At 37.1% G+C, this 26,099-nt stretch overlaps 1 protein-coding gene and 1 long non-coding RNA gene across 3 annotated transcripts in view; one reads left to right on the top strand and one right to left on the bottom strand.

The window, feature by feature from the left end:
• Positions 1–12,360, top strand: part of GSTCD (glutathione S-transferase C-terminal domain containing) — a 59,159-nt gene extending 46,799 nt beyond the window's left edge. The window contains exons 9-12 of one of the 2 annotated variants that reach the window (XM_042871472.1): positions 2,864–2,997; positions 4,784–4,814; positions 7,779–7,848; positions 11,555–12,360. In XM_042871472.1, the coding sequence (XP_042727406.1) occupies positions 2,864–2,997; positions 4,784–4,814; positions 7,779–7,848; positions 11,555–11,691 (372 nt within the window). In that variant the 3' untranslated portion in view covers positions 11,692–12,360. The remainder of the gene's footprint in view (positions 1–2,863; positions 2,998–4,783; positions 4,815–7,778; positions 7,849–11,554) is intronic. The other variant, XR_006178904.1, reaches the window with a different exon arrangement.
• On the bottom strand, positions 1,921–25,927 carry LOC122180057. The gene is made up of 3 exons (XR_006178905.1): positions 25,807–25,927; positions 19,752–19,891; positions 1,921–2,636 (listed from the first exon to the last, which is right to left on the bottom strand). It is a non-coding gene; the product is annotated as an uncharacterized LOC122180057 (long non-coding RNA).
• Between the last annotated feature and the right edge of the window lie 172 nt (positions 25,928–26,099).

Raw genomic sequence — 26,099 nt, 5'->3', positions numbered from 1 at the left:
ACTGGCACAATTTGCCCAGAGAGGCAGTGAATGCCCCGTCCCTGGACACAGCCAAGGTCAGGCTGGAGGAGCTCTGAGCTCCTGATGGGGCTGTAGGTGTCCCTGTTTATTGCAGGGCAGTTGGACCACATGGCTTTTAGGAATTCCTTCCAACTCAAAAGATTCTATGATTTTATGATTTGAATACTGATTCAAAGTGTCTGCGTTAGACCCGGAAAGTAAATTCCTCTCCAGATTTCTAAAGTGGTAAAGTGTACAGCATAATGCTGTAAAGATTCCTCTCTTATAGTCTTGTTTTCTCTTAATGAATGGAATATGAACTTTTACAACAAGTTCTCATCTTTGGATGCAAGTCTGATTGTTCCTTAAACTATCCATCCAAGGGGCTTCTTCCACTACATCTTATAATGTTTAATGCTGAAGGTTCATGGCACATAAATCCTCCAGATCTGTTAAACGATTTGTTTGTTTCTTCAAGAAAATGAAGCATAGCGCAGCAGAAGGGGGATAACAAATTATTTTAGCACAGTCTTTCCAACTGCAATTTTCCAATTGTCTACCTTTATTTTCTGTGTTATATTGTTGTTTAGATTTCATTTAATGAATCAGAGATTAGTTTTTTAAAAAACAACACAATCTCATGAATAAGTTAGTGATTGGTGAGAGTGAAATGTATAATAGATTGTCAGAGAAGTTTGCCTCCAGTTTTGTGGCCACGGGAGTTTTAGATCTTTTTCTGCTCTTTTTTAAGATTAATACTAAGTTAATCATCTGTGTGAAGTTTTTATTTAATAAAAGGATGTTATATTCTCTCAAATCTTGTGACAAGTTTAAATATTTAAATAGACATCAGCAGAAAATTTTCTTTTCAAATTTTTCATTTCCAGGCCTGTGATTTCAGTGTACTTAGCTTGATTCTCTTGATTCTGTAGGCTCTTTGAGGAAACAAACCTGCAGCTTTCTCTTTCTGGAGACCTGAATCAATCTAAGTTATGGAATTAGTTTGTCTCATATAACGATTCATTCTTCTGCATGTGCTCACATTTTCTTTGCAGCTGTATGTAAGGGAGGAGCTGACTGCTTTTCTTAGCAGTAGCCCAAATGCTTGATGGTATCTTGGAAGTTGAATTATGTGAAGTTTAGCTACCTTTGAATCATTGTCACAAATGCTGGTCTGTTACACAAATAACAGTGTAATGATGCATAGATGTATACAAAGTTTGACAGGGTATCATTCCTAAACTGTTCTTGTAAAGGTGATCTCTCATAGTTAACAAAACTTAAAGACATGAAAAAAATCAACTTGACAGAAATCTTCATCTTGCTCCTTCTGGTATTCATTTAAAACGTGTGTATATGTATCTTTAGATAATATAAAATGAATAACTGCGTTATTTGGCTATTTTCTTAAGTGTTATGTGTGAGGAGCTCAAAAGCAGGTTTAGAAGAATTTATCAAGCAATTCCCTTTTGCTCTATTGGATCATCAGGGAATAAATTCAGGTCAGTGGTCTCACACTGCATTAAGTCAACTATTGTTCTCTTCAGGGGCTGCTTTCCTTTCTCCACAAGTGAATTTGTGACCAAAATGCATTATCTGCATTTGTCTGCGTTCTCTTTGTTTCAGGTAGCATGTTTGTTATATAGGATGTCCTAAAAAAAAAACTGCCTTGAATTTTATTTGTGATTTTTCTCTTGAGCAAGTTGGTTCTGAGGAATGAAGAAGAAACCAATTGGCTTTAAGTCCATGTAGGCTCAGCAAAACTACTGGTTTGGTGGTTGTTATTTAACCGACATGGGTTTTAGGTCTCCTTCCCAAGCATGCAAGCAAAGCAGAGGTCTTTGGAGAAATGTAGAAGTAACTACTCCATGATAATCTAATAGCTGCAATATTAAAACTCGTTCTAATCTTAAACCAGTTTTATTTTTGTTGTTAAATTTATAAAAACAGAAAAAAATAATTGAAGTTACTACATCTATTAATTTGAAAGTTCTCCTTGAGACAAGAGTATTTGTTACCATCTGTGTGCAGTTATAGTTCAGCTCACAATTAATGGTCTGCTCAGCTTGGCTTACATCAAGCAGCCAGCAAACAAAAAAGTCTTTGTTATAATCCACATTTGAGAGAGAATTTTTTATCTTCCGATTGCTGTACCTTGAAAAACAGCTTTGAACCTTGAAACGTGAGCTTTGCAGTTTTAAGTGTTTTTTCCTAAATTCACAGAAATAAAAGCATAGAAAACAATGCAGCTTTACAAATCTGAACCACTGTATAAAGTAGCAGGCAGAATTTTCAATCAAGGGAATGGCAGACTATTTCTCCAGAGCTGAGAGACCGTAGAAGCAGGTCAAGTGAGGTCCGTTGTTGACTTTTGTTTGATCTTTGGGACTGTCTGGTATCTAACAAGGTACAAATGGGAATGAGTTTTTTTGTATTTGTAAATCCTTTTTGCTTAAACAGAAATTTTTGACCAATCTCCATAGTAGTTTCTTCAGTGTTTTTCTGGAACTTTGTTTTCCTTTGAGTTGATATGGCAGTGCGGTGCACCCATGCATGCATTTATCTTATGACTGTTTCTGAACCTTTGTTTACTGTTGGTGACTCCCTTGTGAGTGCAGTTGGCCATAAAGTTTCATCTGCATAAACGGGGAAGAGAGAAATGAAAAACCAAGAATTAAATATCAGGCCGCAGCCTTTGGCTTAACAGTTTTCATTGCTAAATACTCTTCAGATATTTAAGTAACTCAATCAAAAATATGCAACAGGATTGTATGTAGGATATTGCTGTAAAGAATTTGCTTATTCCTGTTTTTTTTTTTGTTGTTGTTGTGTTGTTTTGTTGTTGTTGTTTTCAACATTGTAGGTGGCTCTACATGCATGTGGTGTGGCAACAGACATGGTGATTGAACATTGCATCAAGGCCCGAGCAGCCTTTGTCATCTCCCCTTGTTGTTATGGCTTCATTCAGAACACTGTGAAGTTTAAATATCCAAGAAGGTACACTAGGGCTAACAAGATAAACTTTAAAATACCAATTTAAATTTAAAAAAGAAATGCTAAAGGATTGCAAAATTAGTCAATCGTTGTAGGTGTCTGGGCTGAATTGTTCTCAATTGCAATGCAGCTAACTTCTCTTTCTAATTGCAAATTCATCCCTGACAGGGAGATTACCCTAAAAGGGTAATTTCTGGGTTATTTTTCTGGATTTATCTATTCATTGAAGTTCACAAAGGCTTTACACTATAAACATAGTAGATGGAGTTTGTAGAAATTGCTGTAATATGCAGACCTTTTACCTTGAAATCACTGCACTAATAGAAAGCTCATGGAAAGAACTGTAAGAAGGGGAATTGACGTTTTAATACTGGAGAAAGATGTAAGCAATCAGTTTAAATAAATGAATCTGCTTTATGCTGCAGTTTATTGCTTGTGAAACTGTTCTGATTTATTCCCATGTAGATCAGCATTCCTGATTTTTGTTGTTGTTGTTGTTTTTTGGATCATATTTTTAATACTTTTTCAGTGAACAGTGTAGCTATTCTGTTCTCCAAATTAGCCATGTTGGAGATGTTTATGTATGTATGTAGGCTTAAGAATTTTAATGCCTTTCGCTGATACAAATAGAATGTAGAATTCAGGCAGAAAGTGGCAGAAGATGCTAACTGCTTTCCTCGTAGAGCTAGGTTGGGGAGAGGTTTATTTTATTTCCTGAAGCTGAGCTTTGCCTTTTATGTGTCCAAGATGGATCAGACTTAATCATACTAGGAATTACAGTATTGTCTCAGATCCATATTTGCTACAGTAAGGAGCTGAAACACACTGTATAAAAAGGGATCTGACAATCTAACATAATGCAAAATATTTTTCATATTTTTCTCCAGTATTCAAGAGCGTTGTCACAGAAGTGTTTGGAGAGTAAATAATTTAAAATTTACTGGTTTGATGAACTCTGCATTTAACGGTGCTTTCTTTCTCAATTTCCTGTATCTTCGTCTGTGTCCCTTTTGTTCTTTGTCAGTGGAGAAAACAAAAAAGCAGTATTCTTACAGAGGCGGCAATAAAATTGTAGGCTTTCTGAAGTTAGCGCATAATGCAACTTTTCCATTGGCTTGTTAAACAGCAGCTTTTGACAGGTTATGGTTTTAGGTCGTGAAGACCAGAAATGCACACTGTTAGGAATCTTTTGTTTCTATAGGTGCTGCAAGATGGTGAATTGTTGGCGTCTTTGCTAAAATTATGAATCGTGACAGTATAAGCCAGTGTAGGAAATGCTGTGGTTCACAACTTATCAAACCTTTCTTGAGCTATCTTTTAGAGCTTACTTTTAAAAAATGAGGGGGAGAAAAAAGATTATAAAACGTACCAGACTGCCCGTATTACTACATGACTCACGTTCTCTGTGTGGCCCTTTTCTCCCCACTCAGTTCCATCTTAGAAACTTATGTTAGTGATGCACAGAAAATATATGCACGTCTAGAAGTTGTATGCCTGTATAATACCTAGTATGTGAAAATATGGAAAACCTAGTAAACCTCTGATAGCATTTTTAATGGTTTAAAGGGAGGGTTTCTATGAATAATTCAATAGAAGTGAAAAAAACATCAAATGTGCTTTTTCTGTATTTGTAAATGAGGTGTATTCATGTACAGTCTCTTGAATGTCTTTTGGTTTGCTACAGATAGTGCTGTTCTGTTTAAAATGTGGTCTGGTATGTAAGGGATTGCTTTTATATTGCAGCTGGACGTTTTAAGATGTTAATTGAATTGTCTCTTTCTTTTTCCAGTCATCAGTTCAGGGAAATTTTATCCTACAAGGTATGTAAAGTAAGCAGCTGGGTGTTGTGAATGGATGGTGTGTTGTGCCATTCCTTGCACTTCACTGGGTCTTATCAAATGAAATATGAGTATTTATCTTATAATTGAGAAGGAATGCTTGTGTTATGCAGTAGTGCAGATGTCACTGTGCTGCCTTCTCTCCACCATGCTTTTTTTTTTTTAAGTTTCTTTCCATAAATTTAAATATTATTTTCCAGAAAAGGTCGTCTTATTTTTGTCATAAGTTGTAGAAGAGCAATTCCTAAACCAATCCTAAGGAATCTCCTTCAACATGTATCAGTTAAAAGTTACAGGGTAGCAGTTTAGTTATCTAGTCTTAAATACTAACGTTTACACTGTAGAAACTTGTAATCGTTTTTAGATACAATTGTTACTTTTATAGATACTATTTTCTGGTGAAATCGTACTTCTCCCTCAAATTTATGTCTAGAAGATCTCATACAATGAGCAGGAAAAGATAATTCTCTTCATCAAGAATTTTGTGCAGTACTGTTTTAAAAACTTTACGTAAAATTAATTTTAAAAGATTCAAATGTGTTTTGATCCTGGAGAGACATGGTCTGTGTGGATGTAGTGTGAGAAAAGTGGGAGAAAGAAGCAGTGAAGCATGCAGGTCTGACAAAATGAAGATAACAGAGGAGTAAAATAGGACAAGACAGTGCAGTAGTCAGGAGATGACTGGTACCGATTCATGGAGATTTGTCCACTGTGTTTAAACTTAGTGATGAGCAACCAGGGTTGTGAAGGTTAGATGCACTTAATGTGGTATGGAAAGAGAATATTTCTATTCAAGAGAAGCAAGATTATATAGAAACTTAATTAACACTAATTTATCACATCCTAGGCAAAGTCTCAGTGTTTAGAAAAGAATTTTGGAGATGCAGAATAGTCTTCTATTACAAAAAGATGTTTGGAAGATGCTATTTTTAATCTCCAGACATGCTTTGAGACACTGAGCATACTGAAGAATGCTGTATATAGCAGGCAGACCTTTTTGATCCTGCAGTAAGAGGACATTTGAGAAAGAAAAAAAACTTCAGCCAGCTTATACAGGGAGGTTCAGTTATTATAGTCTTTGTGACAGACTGATTTAACACTTCACTGACTTGCACAGAAATAAATTTCCATAGTTTGCATTGATAAAAGGGCATAGTGAGATTTGAATCTGTGATTAGTTTTTTCATCGGTTAACATTCCTTCAGCACGTTTACAACTTTTAACACACAATCAAGAAAAATTAAGGTTTGAGGTTAGAAAATACTTGCTCACATATTGTTAAAAGTTGACCAGTTGACAGTACAGACAGGTATGGTGACATGAAATCAAGGAAGCCTAGGTTAGGATAGTGTGTGCAATATTATTGAAGTTCTGATTTTTGTTGTTGTTGTTTTTCTGCTCTTTTTTTTTTTCCTTGAATCTATTTGTATCTGGAAATTTAAATTGCATGTTTTATCACCTCTTCAGAAATTTCAGCATCGTTTCTGTGTTGCAGAACTGCATAGGGGCCAAGGACAATGCTAAAAAAATATTTCTGTTCTTAATAATGTAAGAGTTTGTACAAATGATCTCGGCTGGATGGTGCCTCAAGTAATCCTAGTTATAAATAACTTCTGTTACACAGCTAGCTGTATGCATTTTTATATATTTCATATTCCTAAACTGTTATAGGATGCTGGCTAGTAGCCAAAGCTACCATGTGCTAGCCAGACATTGTCTGTGTCACCCCCCTCCAGTTCCCATTTGAAATTCATTTCTCTTATCTCCCATTTTAGTGAGATCTAAAAAGACATCCAGAAGTCTGGCAGTTCTAAAACGTTTTTGATGAGAACATTATGCTGTAATTCATTCATTTACAGTTGCAAAGGTTATGGTAGCTCTAGATGACTATCATGATACATTTTTTTAAAACTCTATTTGTCAAGATGCTCTCCCTGTCAAAGACCTAGAAGGAAAGAATGAATAACTTTAGATATATGGCTTTGAAAACTTGATAGGCATTTTTGTGGGTATTCTAAAAAGCAAGTTAATGGCTTCTGCATGCACAAAGTTTGTGCAGTTTAAAGTGGTTATCCTAGTTACTTCAGAAATGCTTTTCTCCTCATTTTTAACCAACAGAAGGTGTCACAATTTACTGGTTCTGTCACAGGAAAAAGATATGGTCATAAGTTAGACTTCAAGCCTTAACTTTAAGGCTCATCTCTGGTAGGAAGCTAAGGCACTGGAGTCAGTCCAGATTTCCAGGTTAAGTGGCAAGTCTTTTATTCTTCCTCTCCTGCCAAACCCCTCTTTTTCTTCCCAAGCTGCTTATCTCTCTGCTGTTCCCTCTCTCCTAAAAACAGCTACGTTGCCTGTCTCTTTTTTTTTCTCTGTTCCCTAGTACCTATTTCTGGTTTAAGCATTTTCAATCCTTTCATTCTACAGAAATAGTAATATTTAAACCAAAAAATATAGCAAAAATGCCCGAGCAAAACATACTGAGTTCTAATCATGTTATAGCACATTGCACATTTATTATGGAGCTGTGAGCTGAAAACCCTTGTGTTAGCTATAGTAGGGAACTGCCTCAATTGTACCATATGATTAAATTAAGTACAATTTGAGTTTAAAGGCAGGCAAGAAACATATATACTTGAGTAGAAATCTGCTTATAGTTGCACTTGATTTTTTTCAATTTTTTTTACAACGCAAAGTAATATAAAATTAGGATTTGCACACTGATTTTTTTTTTTTTTCTTGAAACAGTTTTCTACATGATAGTGTTTTTTAATATATCTGAATAGTAAACTAGAATCATAGAGTCACAGAATAGCTTGGATTGGAAGAGATCTTAAAATCATCTAGTTCCAACCCCAATTAGATTTTAGTATTAGTATTAATTAGTAATTAATTAGTATTCAAAAGAAAGAAATGCTATGAACTAAGTATCTTTACTTTTCCTTTTAGGAGCACATGATCCTTTGTAGGTTTGCAGATCAGACAGCTGTTCATCTTCCACCTGATCGGAAGCTGATAGGTATGAATTTCTACAGCTATTACTTAAAACATTTCAGTAAAGTCTTTACATTGCTATATAAAGGAATAAACAGTGCTGTGAAATCTGGGTTTCTTCACATTTTTCTCCTTGCTGTTCTGAACTATGCTGTTAAAACTGGTGTCTTTGTTCCTGGCTATTAGCATGAGCCAGAGGGATTGCATTTTACTTTTTTCTTCTCCACGTTTTTCCCTTCTATGAAAAAAGTGAGGTTTTTGTGAACTTCAGCGAAGTCCTTCTATTGCCAGTCCATTTCACATTAAAAGCATTTGCTATTTGTAGCAGTGATTTGCAGTGTGAACCCTTTATGCTGCTTGTAATTGCTGGTAGTAACCTATTCAGATGGGCAAGTAGCACCAGCTGTAAACAGCAAAACTACATCACAGAATTTAGGCTACATTTGATACAGACAGGTTTCATGGCATGCAAACCTATTCTGCCCACCTCAGTACTAAATTTGTAATAATCTTGGACAACATCCTGAAGATTTTCTGGGACTCTATTTAAATGAGTAAGTCTAATTTGACAACTCTGACCAGAGCACAATTTGGCTTGCCCCTTATTGGGGTTACAAGGTTTCCCATTGTGGGAAAGCTTATGCTATAGCTTCAGATTTCTATATTACTGCAATTTTGAGTAAGAGTAGCTGCCTTCTTTTGGGTTATTTCCTTGCAGTTAGTGGCAAAAGCAATATCATCCCCATAATTTCAGATCATTGCTTAACTGTTTTCTGAGATAAAGAAATGCATAAAGTTGGTGGTAATTTCATTACTCACATAGACAGCAAAGTCTATAACATAGCATTTAATAATCAGAAGCACAGAAGTTCTTATTATGCATAAGTGTACACCTCACTGTTCTTCCACTGCTTTTTCTATTTTTTTATCTGAAGAAATAATAAAAAAAAAAGACAAGATTTTGAAAATATGGAATAGGCAAAGCTGTTTCTTCATTACGTGCAAAATTCTAGTTTTTTTATTCATAAGAGGTTGTAATGTGCTCCTGTCTGGTACTAATGTTCCAGTGGAAGCTATAAACTAGATTCCATGTCAGAAAAGACAGAAGGGCTTGAGAACTCTAAGGGTATAACGGTGGATTCTTGGCTCGTGTGAACCACACAATCACAGAATGACAGGGGTTGAAGTGATTCTATGACCTGAGGAGATCATCAGGTCCTGCTAAAGCAGGTATCCCACAGTAGGTTGTGCAGATAGAACTTTGTATGTTCGAGTTTTAGGCCATTAGTCCTTGTCCTACCACTACATGCCATTGAGAAGAACCTGGCCTCATCCATTTAGCCTCCCACCTCCCTTTAGATATTTATAAACATTTATTAGATCTTCTCTCAGTTGTCTCTTCCCCAGGCCAAACTTTTCCCATGTTATTCAGCCTTTCCTCATACAGGAGATGCTCCAGGCCCTTTATCATCTCTGTGGCCCTCCACAGGACTCCTCCTAGGAGATCCTTGTTTTTTTTCTTTCTTGTTTTTTTTCCTGGTGAGCCCAGAACTGAATGCAGTAGTCTACACGTGGCCTCACCAGGATGGAGCAGAGGGGGAGAGGATGCCCTCCCTTGACCTGGTGGCCACAATCTTTTTAATGCACCCCAGAGTACCATTGGCCTTCCTGGCAACAATGGCACACCACTGTGCCATGGCCAACCTGTTGACCACCGGGACCCCTAAGGACCCCTAGGTCCTTTTCTGCAGCGCTCCCCTCCAGGAGGTCATCCTCTGCCTGATATTGATGCACATGGTTATTCCTCCCCCCTTACTAAGTATATGAAAGCAGTGGAAGCAAAGAATCATGTTTTTCAATAAGACTTGTTCAAAGAATTTTGATTATTTCCTATACTAGCTGCAGAAAAAGAAACACAGGTACTAAGATGACAGTATTTTACAACTTGTCTGTTCTTCTGCTATCATCTGTGGTATTTGTGAATGGAAAAAAAAATCAGCATGCAGGTACCGGTGTAGCAACAGGAATTTTCTCCTGCTGTTTGCTAGATGGACTGAAAGTTGGAAGAGGACTCAACATCTTTTAAAGATTGTAACTGTTACCTTTTCTCTCTCTGAAACTGTAATTTTTTTTAATCACAAACATAACTTCTATGTTCTTTTTCCTGGCAAAGACCAAACACAAATCATTTTTCCCCTTTCCCAGACAGGAAATGTCATTGCTTTTTATGTTTTAAAGAATGGTTGTTGCTTTATTTTTCCCCTTAAGGTTCTAGGTAACGCTTCTCAGCTGAATTGAAAACCATTCCCATTCCATTTAACTATTTCAGCTGTGAAACTTGATGTTGGGCTGATTTGTCATGTTTGCAAAACACTTAAGATCAACTCAGATTAGTGTTGCAGCCATTGTGAGATTTTGTTTATGTTTGTGCAATGCATAATCAGATATTGAGAAGCCTCTGCAGATTTCATTTAATGCAAAATATTTCTGAACAACTGAAGGCTTTTTATTTTCAGTTGTAAATGATAATGGCTTGTTCTACTTACAAGAATAGTATTGTAAAATGTATTTCAGCAATTATGCAGCCTCAGTAAACTAACATAATTTTGTTTAATTACCTAAAAGCCCCTAAATAAGCTGCACACAAAGTACAGCATTATAGCTCCCCTCACAAATTGGAGGCTACCACCAAAGTAGAATCAAAATGTCATTATCTTGATGAAGTCAAAATAGTGAATTCAGTTGAGAAGGAAAAAATACTTCTGGCCATCAGCTCACTGTGGAAAGAGAGGAAAGACTCCACTAAACGTTGTATTGAAGTGTGATGTGCACCAGCTGTCCTGAAATGCAAAGATACTAGGGGACATGTTCATGCCAACTACCTTAAGCTTGCACAGATGCTTACCAGGTGCAACCAAATTCCATATATATTGAAGGGAAATAAATAAGCAAGTAAGAGAGTAGTTTAGAATACCTGACTTACGTCCTGATGATGAACTGAATATGAATTCTCTTTATGAGTACTGATCTCAGTCCAAAAAATACATAATTTTGCAATTCTTTCAAGAAAGAGAAAAGGGACAGTAATACTGGCTTTGAGAGTGGCTTGGCGACTGTGTGTCAGCCAGTTCCCTCAGGACTCTGGGATGCATCTCATCAGGACCTTTAGACTTGTGGATATTCAGGTTCCTCACGTAGTCACAAATCTGATCTTCGCTCACAGTTTCATTTGTGTCTTCAGATCATCTACACTGGATAACTATTCAGTATTTTCTTCCTTCCTTGCTTGTTAGTAACCAAAGATTTTCAGATTTTAGATCAAATTGTGGTAGGAAAACAACTATGGTTATAAAGGAGTAAGGATTCAGCAACTCAGGAGCTGAGGGACAAACTAGCTGTTTTCTTCCTGTGGCTTTTATTTTAATGCACACACTCTTCTGCAAGTTTTGGGAATACTTAAAAATAGCTGTGCCTATTATATTTCTCCCTACGTACAGAGTTAATAATCCTTCTGAAGAACATTAGTAAATGAAGGTTACAAGATGCAGATGTGATTTAGAACTATTAATGCTTGTCTGTTTGAAGTAAAACAGATTAAGATAGATTTTAAAGCAGATTTGGAACTTTTTTTTGATGACTTACTATGTTTCGTCTTAAAATTGAAGTACATATTTCTGATAATGCTTGCGTATTTTTAGACTTTCTGTGCTCTCCTTTCCTCTTTTTTTCAGGAAAGCAGTGTATGGGGCTTGTGGATCTTGATCGAGCATGGGCTGCAGAAAGATGTAACTACTCTGTCCAAGTTACATCGATGGAGCCAGAGAGCTGTTCTCCAAAGAACAATATGTTTGTGGGCACCCCAGTTTAGAGAATGAAATTTGACGTTGATCATAAATCTTCAATGCATGAAAACATACAGCAAATACAAGCATACTTGGAAACCAGACATCATGCATCTTGAACCCATCGTGTTTGGAAAAGGAAGCAGCATGAGAAGTTTTAGAAAGTGAACTGCATGCAGAGCATTGCAGATTGTAATGTGTCATTAAGCAACTTTAGGTTCTCATAGTGAGAAGCTTCTCTAACAATGGTCCATAGAATTGCATCCATCTGCAGAAGCTTAGAAAAAAGGGGAAGAAGGCTTAGAAGGGAAGGTCATTTCCTTTTCAGTAAAGCTGTCTTGGCTGCTTCAAAAGTGCATTCATGTTCAAAACTTCATTTGTGCTCATGGGCAGAGCAGTTATCAGCCGGTAATGCAGTTCACTAGAGGGAACAGATTTACGGTGTAGTGATGGAAACTGTTGCAACAGTGACGAAACAGTGATCAGATGAAACTGATGCAACAGCTGTTGGCTAGATTTTGCTAAAGAATGCCATACTATTTCATCAAGATTCTTAATACAAATTCTTCAGAATGCTTTCAGCATCACTCTGCATATAATTTGTATTTCAACTTAATGCTTTTAAAAATGATGTGAAATTTTTACCTTTAGATATTGCACAAGAATTCTGTACCCAGTCATTGGAAAGTGGGGGGGGGGGGGGGGGGGAAGGGGAGGGAGGAGGTAAAGAGAGCAAACCCTTATTTCTCTGTCCTCCAGATTATAGAAGCTAACAGTGATGTAACAATGATGGTTAGTTCACTGCCACCTCTGCTAATTGAAATGGATTACTTTCCATTTGAAAGAGACTTGCTGTCAAATGTAATTTTTAAAAGAAGTTCTTGTGTCCATATATGTCATCTTTATTTACTTTTATATTCAATTTAAATTTGGAAGAAGTTGCAGTTGTGGAATTATTTGAAAAGCTCAATCATAGACACGTTATCATTAAATGAAAATAAATGTTGTTCTGTGTTTGGGTTAGTATGCAGTTTCCTAACCTACTTTAAAACTCTGTTCACACTGTCACAGCAAAAAAAGCTCACAACAAGATATTTCTTGTATGTTTGTGGGTTTCATACACTTCCAAATTCTGCAGTGGTTTAATTTAAATATATCTGAAGTTTAATCAGCATATGTGGGAAAGAGAATTACAAACAGCAACAGGTATTGGAGGAAAAGAAAGGATCCCAATATACTTCATTCTTTATGAAAGCTCTTTCTAAGAGATCTAAATGTTTGTTTTAATGTGAAGATTGAAGGAAGCTGCACTCTTATTTGGAAGCACGAAGGTAAGCAAATAGGTATTAATTCATACCTGCACTGTGAATTCTTGAAAATAATGTAGTGTTTTTTCTGCAATTTTCTATAGTTACAAGAGAAGGTAGGGATTGGAAGATTGCATAGCTAGTATAAAACACTTGGCAATATCAGTTGCCTTTGGAGGTTTTGCTCAGAGATACATTTGCCAAAGAGAACTGTTTGTAAGTTAGAACTATGTCAAATCTGAACATTATTCACGTTAATTTATTTGGATCTCCAGATTATGTATCTGGAGTGAGAAAATTTCTTCATTACTTTTTTATGATGAAGGAAGGACAATATTATGATTACATGCAAAACTGAAATCAAGTTTATTTTTTTCTTCGTTTGCAGCTATTTCCCTGAGAAGCCATGTGTAGGGGAAAGTATTTAGGCTAGTTTTATAACAAATCAAATTCATGCAGGTGATTTCTGAGTGAAGCAATTAGTTTTAAAACTTTATAGGTGTCAAGCATTGTATTTCTTAATTAGTAACTCAAAACTATTTTCCTCAACTATTTGAGTTTCTCACATGGTTTTTTTTTTTTTTTTTCAGATATGCTACTTGAATGCTTCAGTTTATGCAAAGTGAGTGATACTATTGGAGATTTCCTTGTTAACTGATTAAATAATCAGTGATTCTAGAGATTAAATTATTGACTAAAGGTACACTGTTTCCTCTTTAGACTATTTCACTTGACTGTGCTGATTTTTCATGAGTTTGTACAGCATCAGCTGAGATGGAGCCCTTGGAACAGGGCTAAATGATACAGTTGCACTAATAATGAAGACAACTATTAATTTTAGTGTTTACCATTTTAGACATAAATACTTCATGATCATAGAGAAACACGAACTTGTTACGTGAACTGAAATGTACCTTGTTACCAAGTTATTCTTTTTTGTTGGTCATCCTTCCTTAAGTGAAAAAGTTCCTTGAATTTTTAGAATTAGAATGGCTCTTATGCAAGTACCTGTGGGTTGGAATCTTGGCTGCACTGGAGGTGGCAAGCTCTCTGTGATGCTGAATACATTATGTTTTCATCACTGACTTTAATGTATATGGCACCTGACTTTTTAATTACTTCAGTGTACTAAGCCATCATGATGTTTAGACTCCAGTATTTGTTTAGCTCACAGCAGGTATGTCAGCACACAGAGAATTTATTGCCAATTGTTTTTTGGCTGATATTGCCATGTTTTTTTCTTTTTAATTTAACATTATCCCTTCTTTTCAGTGGGTATCTTTTTGAGTTTGGAATTCGTTTATCAACACCAGTGCCCAATATGGTATTTGTAAACTGATGAGGATGGAGTTTCTTGAAGTTAGAAAAAAAATCTATGTTCTGTCTGTATTTGGAATCACAGTGCAACTGAATGAGTGGTGAACTCAGCAGAATCTTAATATGTGGGTTCTAAAATAATTTAAATAATGGTGTTGGTTAAAAAGGTGGCCATGAAATGTGGGGCAATTGCAGGCTAGCTGCAGAAGCATTCGGAATAGGTAAAACACACAAAAGAAAAGGCATCTTCATTTCTTGGATGTGTCCCCTTCATTGGCAGAAAACAAGATCTAATTTTAGAAAGTGTTCTTAATATTTCTGAGCACCTTATCCACCATAAACATTAGTTGACATTAAAATGTTTACACTTTTTTCAGTCAAGAGTAATTACTTTATCTTTCCATTAACATATCATTATATGATATAAATTACTCTCTCCTGGTGCTAGTTTTCCAAAGTTGACTTGTTCTCTACATCCTGGAACAGCATTCCATACATGCTTTTAATTGTTGACAACTTCTTCCGAGCATTAAATGTTGACTTAAAATAATGCGCCAGTGTAGTTGGTGCTTTTTATTCAAGTATGTTGTTGTAACTCTAACATTTCTAACATTTATATTATGTTTGCTGTGTTTGGTGTTGTAACATTAGATGTAATTTAACGCAGCATTTTGACAAGATTTTGACAATTTATGAAGGTACAGTAAGTTACTATGAACTGTTGTCAGTATCACTAGTATCTATCAGTAGAGCTCTAACACCTTCAAATGTAGCATTATAATCCTCAGTTAAATTAAATAGGTGCATCTGTCCAATAATGGATGCAGGAGACAAAGGAAAGTCGGTTTCATTTATTTCATTAAAGCAATAATGAGGAAAAGGCTTATTTAGGTGAAACAGTGTAAGAGTTAATTAATCTCTGCCATGTAACAGTTTTGATTACCAGATTTTGATGTGTTTCCTGGTGTTGCTGTTTCTTTTTTTCTTATGCTACTGTTTAGAAGACAACAGAAATGATGTTGAAGACCTCAGCGTGATTCCTATTACAGCTGTATCAAGCAGCAGTTTTTCAACTGTTTGGGATTGATATGCTAGAACAGATGTTCCTAAAACAAGGTTGCAGGTAAGAAAAGAGATAAATCTTGTGTTTTATGCTTTGTGTTTGCAGTTGATAGCTGTTTACTAAGGAGGCTACAGAGTTAAATGGAAATAAGCCATATCAGGTTGGAAATCTTCCAAGACTCCTCATTCTGTGATTTTCCAGGAAGGGAAGTGAGGGTGACCTGCCTATGATTCCTCATGTTGTACTTCTTGCTTTAGTATTTGCCTTTCTGAAGCCATTGGGGAGCCTCTCCTGTTTCACAACCTATTAAAGAGGAGTCTCATGAAGGTTTCAGACAGTTCTCTCCATACTATCAGATGCATCCTATCTAGTCCTTTGGACTTGTTTTGGTCAGAGAATGGTTTTCAAGAGGGAGAAATAGGCTGGAGATATGGTATGATGGAAATGTTAAATCTGGAGGAAAGGAAGTTAACTGACATATGAAATAAATATGAACAAGACTAGAACTCACTTTTAATTTACTCATTCAAAAAAAAAAAAAAAGCTACAGAGTAACTACACTGTTGAAAAAAAGTCTGATTCTTATCAGATGTTTTGCCTAATACTTTCAATACAGCCAATGTAGTTTCAGTGTAAGCAGAGGAGCAGTGCAAATGTGCAAAGGAAGGTTGAGTTGAGTAGGCAGTAGTTATCTGAGATACTCCAGCTGTGGAACTCAATCCTTCTAGCAATTCTGTCTTGCTCCCCATCCCAGCATGTTTTAAGATATTTTTATCTGTGTTCTTTTTCTGGATTGGGGACCATTTCTGGTTTACCTGTGGCTGTTTGAACTAATCTAAGAGCTTTGCCTGTTTTTGTTTTGATTTGTTTTTGTGATAAGCTGACCTACTCCTTGGTTGCATTGACTGTATAAAAATGCATATTAAAGACATGTAAGAGGCCAAGAAAAACACGTAGGTGATTTTTAACAGCTTATACACAAAGAATCCTATTGTTTTGCAAAGAAAATACAAAACTGGTGTACTAGAATAATGTAATCAACTTAGAGCTTTGCACAGAACTCCAGAGGTACCAATAAGTTTGTGTCTGGGTATGCATTTTTATAATGTGTATGTTTCTCTGTGGCATCTCATGTTCAGCCAGTGGAATTCCCCATCACAAATTCTCCCTGAGCCAAGATTTCAAGATTTAAATCACGCTCTTAAATAGAGCTTGTTAAAAGCAAAACAAAACAAAAATGGATTGCTTAAGTTATCCATATTTAAAAGAGACAATAGTGAGGGATCATGGTGGATAGAAGCTTCCTGTTTTAGAGCTTACACCAACAACTTTGGGCCACCTGCACTCCTTCAACAGCAGAGTTGCCCTTTTCTTTGAGGTCTCTGGTCAGGACTAGTATTGGCAACCAGAACAATCAGAGTTCTGAATTGCTGTTTTAAATCCCTGGTGCTACCATTTAATTAAGTGACTGACTTCTTAAAATCAACTTTTACTCAGTCTTCTTCAGCTAATAAGAGGCTATTGAATTGCACAGCTCCTAGTTATTATGGTTTTTCATCAGCTATTATTGTTTTTCATGCACTTTGGCATAAACTGTAGGTTTATTTCATGGATAGATAACCTGATCTCATACTCATGCTGTGTTAACAGTTCCTGAGCTATGATGCATATATATTACTGCGGCTCAATATAAGCTTGGATGATATCATGAACAGATAACTTCTGGTCTGTTGTACTGACATTGCTTTCTTAAACAGAATCACATAAAATATAGACAATTCAGATTGTCTAAGAGGCCAGGAGATGAAGTAGATATACGTATTTCTGTGCACTACTTTTGCATGCTTTTAGTTAGTTTTGTAGAAATAGCTAATGTTTGGCACCATGAAGGTTGTTTTTATTCGTTTGGCATGTTACTGTTCAAATACCCATTTAGTGTGGTCACCTACTATAGAAATAGTTAAACAATACTGTAAATGGGCATGTTCTCTTTGTTAGGATGATTGCTGACACAGAGTTCTTTTCATTAAGTAATTTGACCGCAGCCATCTCTTTACTTTGGAAAAGACAGAGGAAAAAAGCTCTTGCAAATATATTTTTCTCTCGGTTTTCATATTTGCAGTGCTTGTATAGGGGATATAATTAGAATTTCAGAATAAATTACCCAAGGTATTGGATGAAAATCAAGACTCAGATAAACGTTTAATTCCTCCTTTTTTTTGCATTTGACCATTATACACAAACGTTTGGTTATAAATGGATGCCTCATCCTTGTTAGAGTAACATTTTGTATTCAAAGTAGGAATCTGGAAAAGAAAATTTTTAAGTGATTTATGCAATTTGAAACCTTCAGTTAGTTTACAAATCTCTTTTACAATTGGATTACTTTTATATGCTCTGTCATAAATACCAAAAAGCCCTCAAAATAAAATGTGTTCCAGAATAATCCTTACTGAGAGTTTCCAATTGCAGCTTTTAGCTCCTAATAATCTTAAACTAGCAAGATATCTGTACATGATTAGTATACACAATAGCTGCTGCTACAAGAATAAATACTACTGACGTGTACGCTGTCAGTCTGGAGGGCATAAACCTTCTAATTGATTCTGTGTTAGCACCTACCTTGCTTGAAAGAAGTGAGGACATTCAAGTTCCGAGAGTAACACGGCCTCGCTCTGTGTTCTTACTCAGAATTTGCTGGTGTGTGTGGAAATTAGGAGAAGGTTTAATTTTAAACTTGTAAAGGGTAGTCAGTTTTGTTAGCATTCTTCAAGATTAGGTGCACATCTTTTTCATCTGTTAACCATGAGGATATGGACAAATGTGTGCAAAAGATTGCTATGATGTAATACCTGCTTCCATGTACAGAGAACAGTCTATGCAGTGCAGAAAGCACTGTTTTTAAGTGGACTTAATCCGATTGCTTTCTGTTCCAACATGTGTTAAATGTGTTCCTTTTTCCTTTTGTGACCACTGCTTTTAGTTTCAATGAAAGTACAAACTGAGTACTACTACCAGTCTAATTTTCTGATGGCATTCTTTAACTCCACTCAAGGGAAAAATGGCAGCTTGTTTATCTGTGGTTGCCCTCTGCCTTTGAGAGCTGACAGTTCAGAAGGGGCACTGTTACTCTACTCAAACCATTGCAAAAGATTTTTGAGTAGTTTATGCTATAACTCTTGAAAGAAGGTAGAGCTTTTTATAGACACTTTACTATCTGTCTTTCAGTTCTAATACCTCTCCTGCTGGACCAAGCTCAGTTATCAGAGTTATGCATGTATTAGAAGTAAAAAGACAAGAACAAAATGTATTTTCTTGAATGTGTCAGCAAACAACCTTTATCCCTTTGTTTTAGTTCATAGAACAGTTTATTAATTCTTTTATTAATGCTTTTATTAATTCTCTTACCTGGGTATTCTGCTATTTAAAGCTCTGTAGAGCTCTCTAAAATTGGATATTTTTTTTTGGTCCTAGAATATTTTGTCATTGCCTGTAAAGCAGTTTTGATTGGAAACTGTTGATAGATTTGCTCCAATCTATTTCTTAGATTTTTCCCTCTCCTTTCATGAAACAGTCACAATTCATTTTCTGTTCCTGAAACTTTCTTACTTTTGTTATTGCAGACCTGCTTCAATCCTAATGAAAAAACTTCTAGTTTGGAGCTCCTAGTCCATCTCAGTCAGAGCTACTGTGTTTCTCTACCTTAAGAAAATCTCAGTTAAGGAGCATGCTTGCTTATTTAAGACTGTTGAAGTCCGTATCCAACTGTGCATTAAATACTGATCCCAAATTAATTGTTTCCCCTCAAAAAATATCCATAAAAACCTATAGAATTGTTTAAAAGTGTTAGTTGGAGTTATGTATTGGTTTTGAATATAGAGCTTTAAGAATATAGTAAGATTATATAAAGTAAGATTGAATGCTGCTGTGTCATTTGAGCAGACTGTAGAAGAATCAGAAACTGTTTACCAGACCAGGTAGATAGCCCTGAAACTCCTTAATTTCCTTTCGTACCGAGCACTTAAGCCTATCTTAAATCTTCTCCATCCTCTTACCACTCACATTGTAATCTGAAGATGTGAATTTAATGGACTTCTTGAAGTTTTTTAAGTGCTACATAATGAAAACCACCAATAAACTTTGTAATGCTCAAAGGCATTAAAAGGCTCACAAGCAACTACGTATGCGATAAATATCATACCAGTCCTGTGCTGTATGCAGCTGTTAGAGACTATACTTGATGGGATCTGTCTCGCTTTTGACTTTCAGCGGACAGAAAACTTAGTGATATATGTTAGTTTCACTGAGGTATTTGATTTTACAGGATCTGCGGACCTGACCCAGGATTATCCCAGTCCACTACCATTATATTTGCTAGAATATGTAATATTGGACTCACTGCACAGAGCGGTAGTCTCCATTCTTGAAGGTGCCCAAAATCTTTGTCGTGGGCCAGCAGATCTATACAGCTGTACTTGAGCAGGGGTTGGGACCAGATGACATCCAGAGAACTCTTCCAACCTCAGCCGTTCTGTGCTTCTGTGAAACAATGGAAGCAATAGAAGTTATCATCTGTCCACCCTGTTTGAACTTCTGAAAGTTCTTTTGGGTATTGCAAACATCTTTTCACCACCTGTAGCAGGTTTTCCTGCCTACTAGCTCTGCTTGCCCCACATCTCAGAACGTACTAGGAATTTTTCATATGTCAAAACAAGATGTAAATTAAATAAGCAATTCAATGAATTAGACAAGCAATTCTTTTTCTGGATAACAGCAATACTAACTCATTTATGTCAGTAGTTCTAGGTTCAATTACAAGCAACTAGTAACAGAGGATGCATCTCATTACACAACTATATCTCAGCTCATACAAGTGACATGACAATCAATCAAAATCAAATGAGATGGCAAATATGAGGACCCAGAGTATTTTATATAACTTGACCTAATTTATCCCACCTTTGTCAGAATCTGTAAAGCAGTTCGGGTTCAGTATGACGAAGAACAATTCAAAGAATTGGGTTGAAGTAATTCTCTATCATTTCTCTCTGGAAAGGCATTGTCAGGCAGCATATCTATGTTAGTATAAAACTGCAACTTTTTTTTACCCCTAATTTTGGCAATGAATCCATGGCATGGAGATAAAAACAAAGTTACAGAAACTGTTATAATCAAGGCTGATTTCTTAGCCTACTGTAAAACATTTTCTTTGGTTCTGCAATTACCTGTGTTTTTTCTTGTTGCAAAGAATGTGTTTCATGAGCAGAATCATTTGAATCCATGCTGTGCCAGATTAATTTCATTGGCTTCTTTTGACAGAAAACAATTCTGATTACTTTTCAGACTGGTTTACGTTCTTACACGTTAAAATTCTTAAGCAGCCCAAAAAGTCATAGCTTGCAGCCTGAGCATAGGAAGGTTGAGCAGAAAGAGAAAGCTCATGAAGTCCAGATACACTTCCCTTGAAGTCCAGATAATATACAACAGAACATGCTTAATTAAAGATAGTTCACATTAGAACTGAGGTTGAGAACATCTTCATGGAGATCTCAACATAATACTGCATTTTTCTTTTGTTACAGTTAGAGCAGTAAGTATGAGGTTAAGTTTGGTTTCAGCTCACGTCCTTGTGGTTTTTGCATTCTTAGCAGCTCTTTTTATTGTGATGTTCTGTGTAACATATGTGATGCTGTTCCTGTTTTGTTTTCTATATATTTTCGCTTAGTTACAGATAGTAATTTGATGATTTTTTTCTTTTTCTTCAAGAATCTGTCATCAGCCTTTAATATTGCTGAACGGAATGTTGTTATGGACTTCATACCCATGAAAAAGACAGTTAACTGTTGATTATGAGCATTCCATTGTATGTATTTTCTTATCATGTAAGTAATATTTTTTTATTAATAATCTGCTGATCATTTCTAAATGGCTTCCTTTTGTTTCAGTTCTCATCCCTCATGCTGACCACTAGGTGTGCATGCATGTAGCCCATGAAGGTGATGATGAAATTGTGATGCAAATAACAGTTTTCTTGCACTGAAGTATTCTGTTTTCCTAAGGATAGGAAACAATGTGAGGCATTGGCTGCACAGGGTAAAACTAGACTTGGGGAGTTGTAGTATGACCTGCAAAACAGGCCATAGTCTGTAGGATTTGTATTCAATTTATTCTATTATGAGAACAGTAGAATCTTACACTGATGAAAAACCGTGTTACAGAAGTGTGACTGTTGGGCTGCTTGGGAATCAGCCCTGCATCCTTTTCAGCAAACCCAGCTGGTTTGTTGTGACAACTTTTCCAAAGGCTGATTGAACTGCAGCAACGAATGGGAGCTAACTGGCTGAGCCAACCAGGAGCAGACAGCAATGATGCTAATGTATTGTTGGAGGCATTTTTTTTTTCAGTGCTGACTGCACAAAAATAGTGTGTCAGTCATTTATTCATCCTAAAGCTTTCTCTATTCCTTCTCCTTTTTAGACAGTGTCAGAAGCCACATGCGTGGTTTTTCTGCTCAGTCTGTGAAGGCATTCACAATTGTTTCACTCAGACGTAAGGACCCATCTCAGGTCTGTCTCTGTGCCAGTCTGTAAAATGTGGGTCAGTGCTAAATATTTCTCAAGCTCGTGTTCTCTAATAGTTGCATCACCTTCATTGCTGGTGTTACGGAGAGGTGTAGGATACACAAGGCTTCCATCAGAGCAGGAAGTTTGCCATCATTTTCTGAAGTTGACTGTGCTGCCCTTCACTGTTCTGAGGAACACGTCTCTTATGCCAGTCACAGATTTTTCTGCATTCAATGATCGTGTCTTGAGTAGAACCAATCTCTTATAGGGTAATGTTAAGTTTGGGGGATACTTCTCATCCTCAATGCAAATCACCTTGGTACAAAAATTGATCAAGTGGCCATATGTTCAAAAGATATATACAGACTGGAATAGGGGAATTTTCCATTCAAAGCCCAGAAAGTTATTGTGTGTTTAGAGGGAAAATAAGTACTTCATCCTATAATAAAATACAGGAAACTTCAACGCAAATTCCACTCTTAGTTTTAAAGAAGGATCAAGTCTGTGTGGAAAAAGCTTGCTTCAGAAAGCAAATTAATAAGATGTGACATGGGAGGGAGGGGAACATTTAGAGGCTTTTGAATTGGCATTTCCAGTGCCATAATGTCATTTAGTGACTTGGAATGGTGTCATTGTAGTTAACTTCCTTAGCCTCAATGAGCGTGAAATACTTGGAAAGAAGGATGGGTTTGTGGTTTAAATGTGAAATTGGAAAACAGGAGATTTATTTTTGGGTAGATGAGAGATAACTTGATTTGGGGGAAACATCACTTTCTGTTTCTTAATATCTGCTTATGAAAACTGGAGATTCACAAAGATTATTGCCTGATTCATCTGAGTAGAGGATCAATGTAATGTATTCTAAGACCCAAAGAAGGAAATTAATATTAAAAAGAGTTAACTAATGCCAATAAAAGTTAGTTGACAGTAGATTGGCCTAAGGCAGTATCTGTTACTATTGTGATTGTTTAATTCACAGCTACCTGTAACAAATGAAGGTAAAATTTGAAGCTGGTTCTGTGATATTTGTTATATTTACTGCATTCCAGTACCTACTATATCTAGTAGTATTTGCCATTTAAAAATATCTGCACTGCTATCTTTACAACTCTTTTTTTCTTAATATTGTCTGTTCAGTAAATACTAAAGAATATTCTAGAAACTCCAAAAAGCCAAAACAAACAAAAAAACACAGACCCAAACCCAGCCAAGCAAAATGAAAGCTAACAAGCAAACTGCCTTCATTTCACCAGATGTGTCAGACTCTTCCTCTGCTCTCAAAATAGCATATCTTCAGCAAATTTAGGGTCTTAATATTTAAAGAGGAGTCGCAATCTGAACCCAATGAATCTGTGACACTGGAAGTCCAAGATGGGGATCAGAGCTGATAGTGTGGATTCTTGAGGACAGGACACAAGTTCTTTGTGATGTGGCATCCCAGGATCTTTCTAAGGGAATGGGGAGGAGTAAATTAAGCATAGTAAGCATGCATTCATTAAACACCTTTTAAGACCTGTCTGCACCTTCCTTTTTTGATTGCTGCATGCATTTTGAGTCTTTCATATGGAGGAGAACAGCATTACTGTTTTAAATACCTTGCATCTTCCTCCATGTTTCTGCTTCGTTGTTGCTGATTTGCAGTGAAAATCATGGTTCATGTTGCACTCAACAACTCGTCTTTGAAAGAGATTCCTTGGACACTTGTTCCTTTGTCCATAATCCTCCACTTCATCTGCTTGGTATGTGCTAGTCATCTGTCTGAGTGCTTGATGCATTCCTATTGGGCATTTATTACTAATGTCTTGCTGAGCATCACGTCAGCCACCCCTGTGACTTCAACATTTGTGATGCTTTCGTGCTGCTTCGTTAATTGTAAGGTATGAGAGAATTTCTCTTACTATTTCCACATTTTCTCCATCTTCTATGTGTTAGTTTGATACACACCCTCACAGCTCTATGTATGTGTGTACAAGTAAGAGCATGGAAGGCAGCTTTGTACACTGTTAATTTGTCAAAGATTTGATTCCTGTACTTATTCACTCAGTGTCCTGAATATGAATAACTACACTGTTAAGAAAACTCCATTTAGATCAATAAATCATTGCCAAAACAAATGAATTTGTAAATGGCTGGATGTCCAGTCCTGCTGGTGGGTATGGAAGTGCAGTATGTGATCTTCCAGTGACTGGTTAATTGTTTTTTCAGACTGGTATTCCAAAAGCAGCAACAGTTAACCAAAAGCAGACAATCCTAATTGAAGTAGGCACCATGTCTGACCAGCACAGTTATTGACACACAAGAATGCCAGAGAGACTGCGGAGGAAATCTTAAATACTGAGTGCAGCCTGGACAGATTAAATGATCTTACCACCATTTGTGAGTATACATGATTTCAAAAAGTAGCACGTGCTTTAAAGTTGCTCTGTACTTAAGTACCACTGCGCAGAGTGATGTGAAATGGGTTTGACTTTACAACACGTCCTCTTGGACGCTGGAAGGAAAGTGTCAGGTTGCCCTACACCTTCATTCACAATGCAGCCAAAATGTTGCTTTTGGCACCTGTCCTGAATTTGGCCGCAGTGTAATTTGTGGATATTTTCCTTCTGCGTGTTGGAAAGATATAGCCGGATGCTGGTACCAGAGAGAAATCCCTGTGGTTATCTTAAGTAGGACTTCTCCCTTTTTGCCCATAAAATCTTGACAACAAATTAATCCTGCAAGGGCTGTGGGCTGATCCCTCATCACGTATCTGAGTGAGGGGAAAAAAAATAATTCAATCAGTCAAGAGCTGGAAATCAGCTCTGCTTCAGCAAGAATCTAATCTAAGCCAGATGCTCCCCTGTCTTTCCCAAATGCTACTGTGTTATTGCATGGGTTATCAGCCTTCTATTGATGTGAATGGAAGGAATGGCATTTGGTCTTTGGTGTAGTTTTCATGTCTAGCTCAGTTCTCCATGGGGTATGCTGTCTCAGCACAGGTAACAAACACCTTGCAGAATTATGAGCTTTTAACTTTTTTTTTTTTTTTTTTTATATCTGTCTGAATGGTATTGGATTGATACTGTGGACAGGAGCCTTAGCACAGGGAAATTGGGGTCCTGAAAAAATAATGGAAGGGTGGAGGGTTTTCTGCTGAAGATTTCAGTAAGTGGTAAAACTGCTCTGAGAGGTGTAATTTTATAAAACTCACTAGCTCAATTCATCCCTTGTGCAAAATGTCTTTACTACTGTCATAACCACAGTGTTGCTTGTATATCTGTGAAGTGTTATAAAAGTGCAAAATACTCTGAGCAGAACTTCGAGCTCAAATCTGAAGCCTGAAATCATATTTTAGGAAGCTGGCATCTAAGTGCTCCCTGAAGGGTTTGGCTTTGTGTTACAGCACAAACTGGAAGGTCTTTGTTTTCTGGGTCTAAGCTGTGTGTGACTTGTAGCACCAGCTGACGAGATTAGCTGTGTTGCATGCACACATCAAAACCAATGCTACAATCTACTGGGAGCTGTTGGCCCATCTGTCTGTAATAATCAGAGCACTGTGAGTGGTTCTGACCACTAAATTGGAGACAAATTGCTATTTAGTGTCCCCCAGAACGTCCCCATGGCAGTAGTTCATAGAAACCAAGCAGACATGGCTGCCATCTTTTAGTGCTTTAATGTGGAACAGAGCTGGAGTCATCCAGGTTGGTAGTGCCATGTGGTGCACGGGTCCTGCTTGAACCTCTGCTTTCTTTGGCTGGGGCGAGGGGCACCTGGCCACATATGCTAACATCAGAGCTATTAAAGGAAACTTTGAGCCAGAACAAAGCAAACAACAAGTTGTAATCCTAGTGAAAAGCACTGTTCTGGAAGAACCGCGTTTGGCAAAAGTAGGCTGAATCTTAATGCTCTTACCTATCCATGCCTGTGGACTCTGCTTTTGGCGAGGGGCGGGGTGGCTGTCGAACCTCAAGTGATAACAGCTCCTTTACAAAATCAAAGCTCTGCCTGTGCTCCACAGTCGGTGCCCGTTGTTCTCCTCTTGTCGTGCGAGGAGGGATGGCGGCGCAGGGCGGCCGAGGGGACGCGGCGGCGCTGAGGCGCGGTCCCGCCGCCAGGTGCCCCTCAGCGGGAGGCGGGCAGCCCGCCCTCGGGCGCCCCTAACGGTCGTGGGCGGCACGGCCGCTCCTCGGCGGCACCTCCTCCGC

Source organism: Lagopus leucura, unplaced genomic scaffold, assembly GCF_019238085.1.
Source record: "Lagopus leucura isolate 7727_CA_CO unplaced genomic scaffold, USGS_WTPT01 Super-Scaffold_100004, whole genome shotgun sequence".
Taxonomy (NCBI): domain Eukaryota; kingdom Metazoa; phylum Chordata; class Aves; order Galliformes; family Phasianidae; genus Lagopus; species Lagopus leucura.
This window is presented reverse-complemented; position numbering and strand designations above follow the sequence as displayed.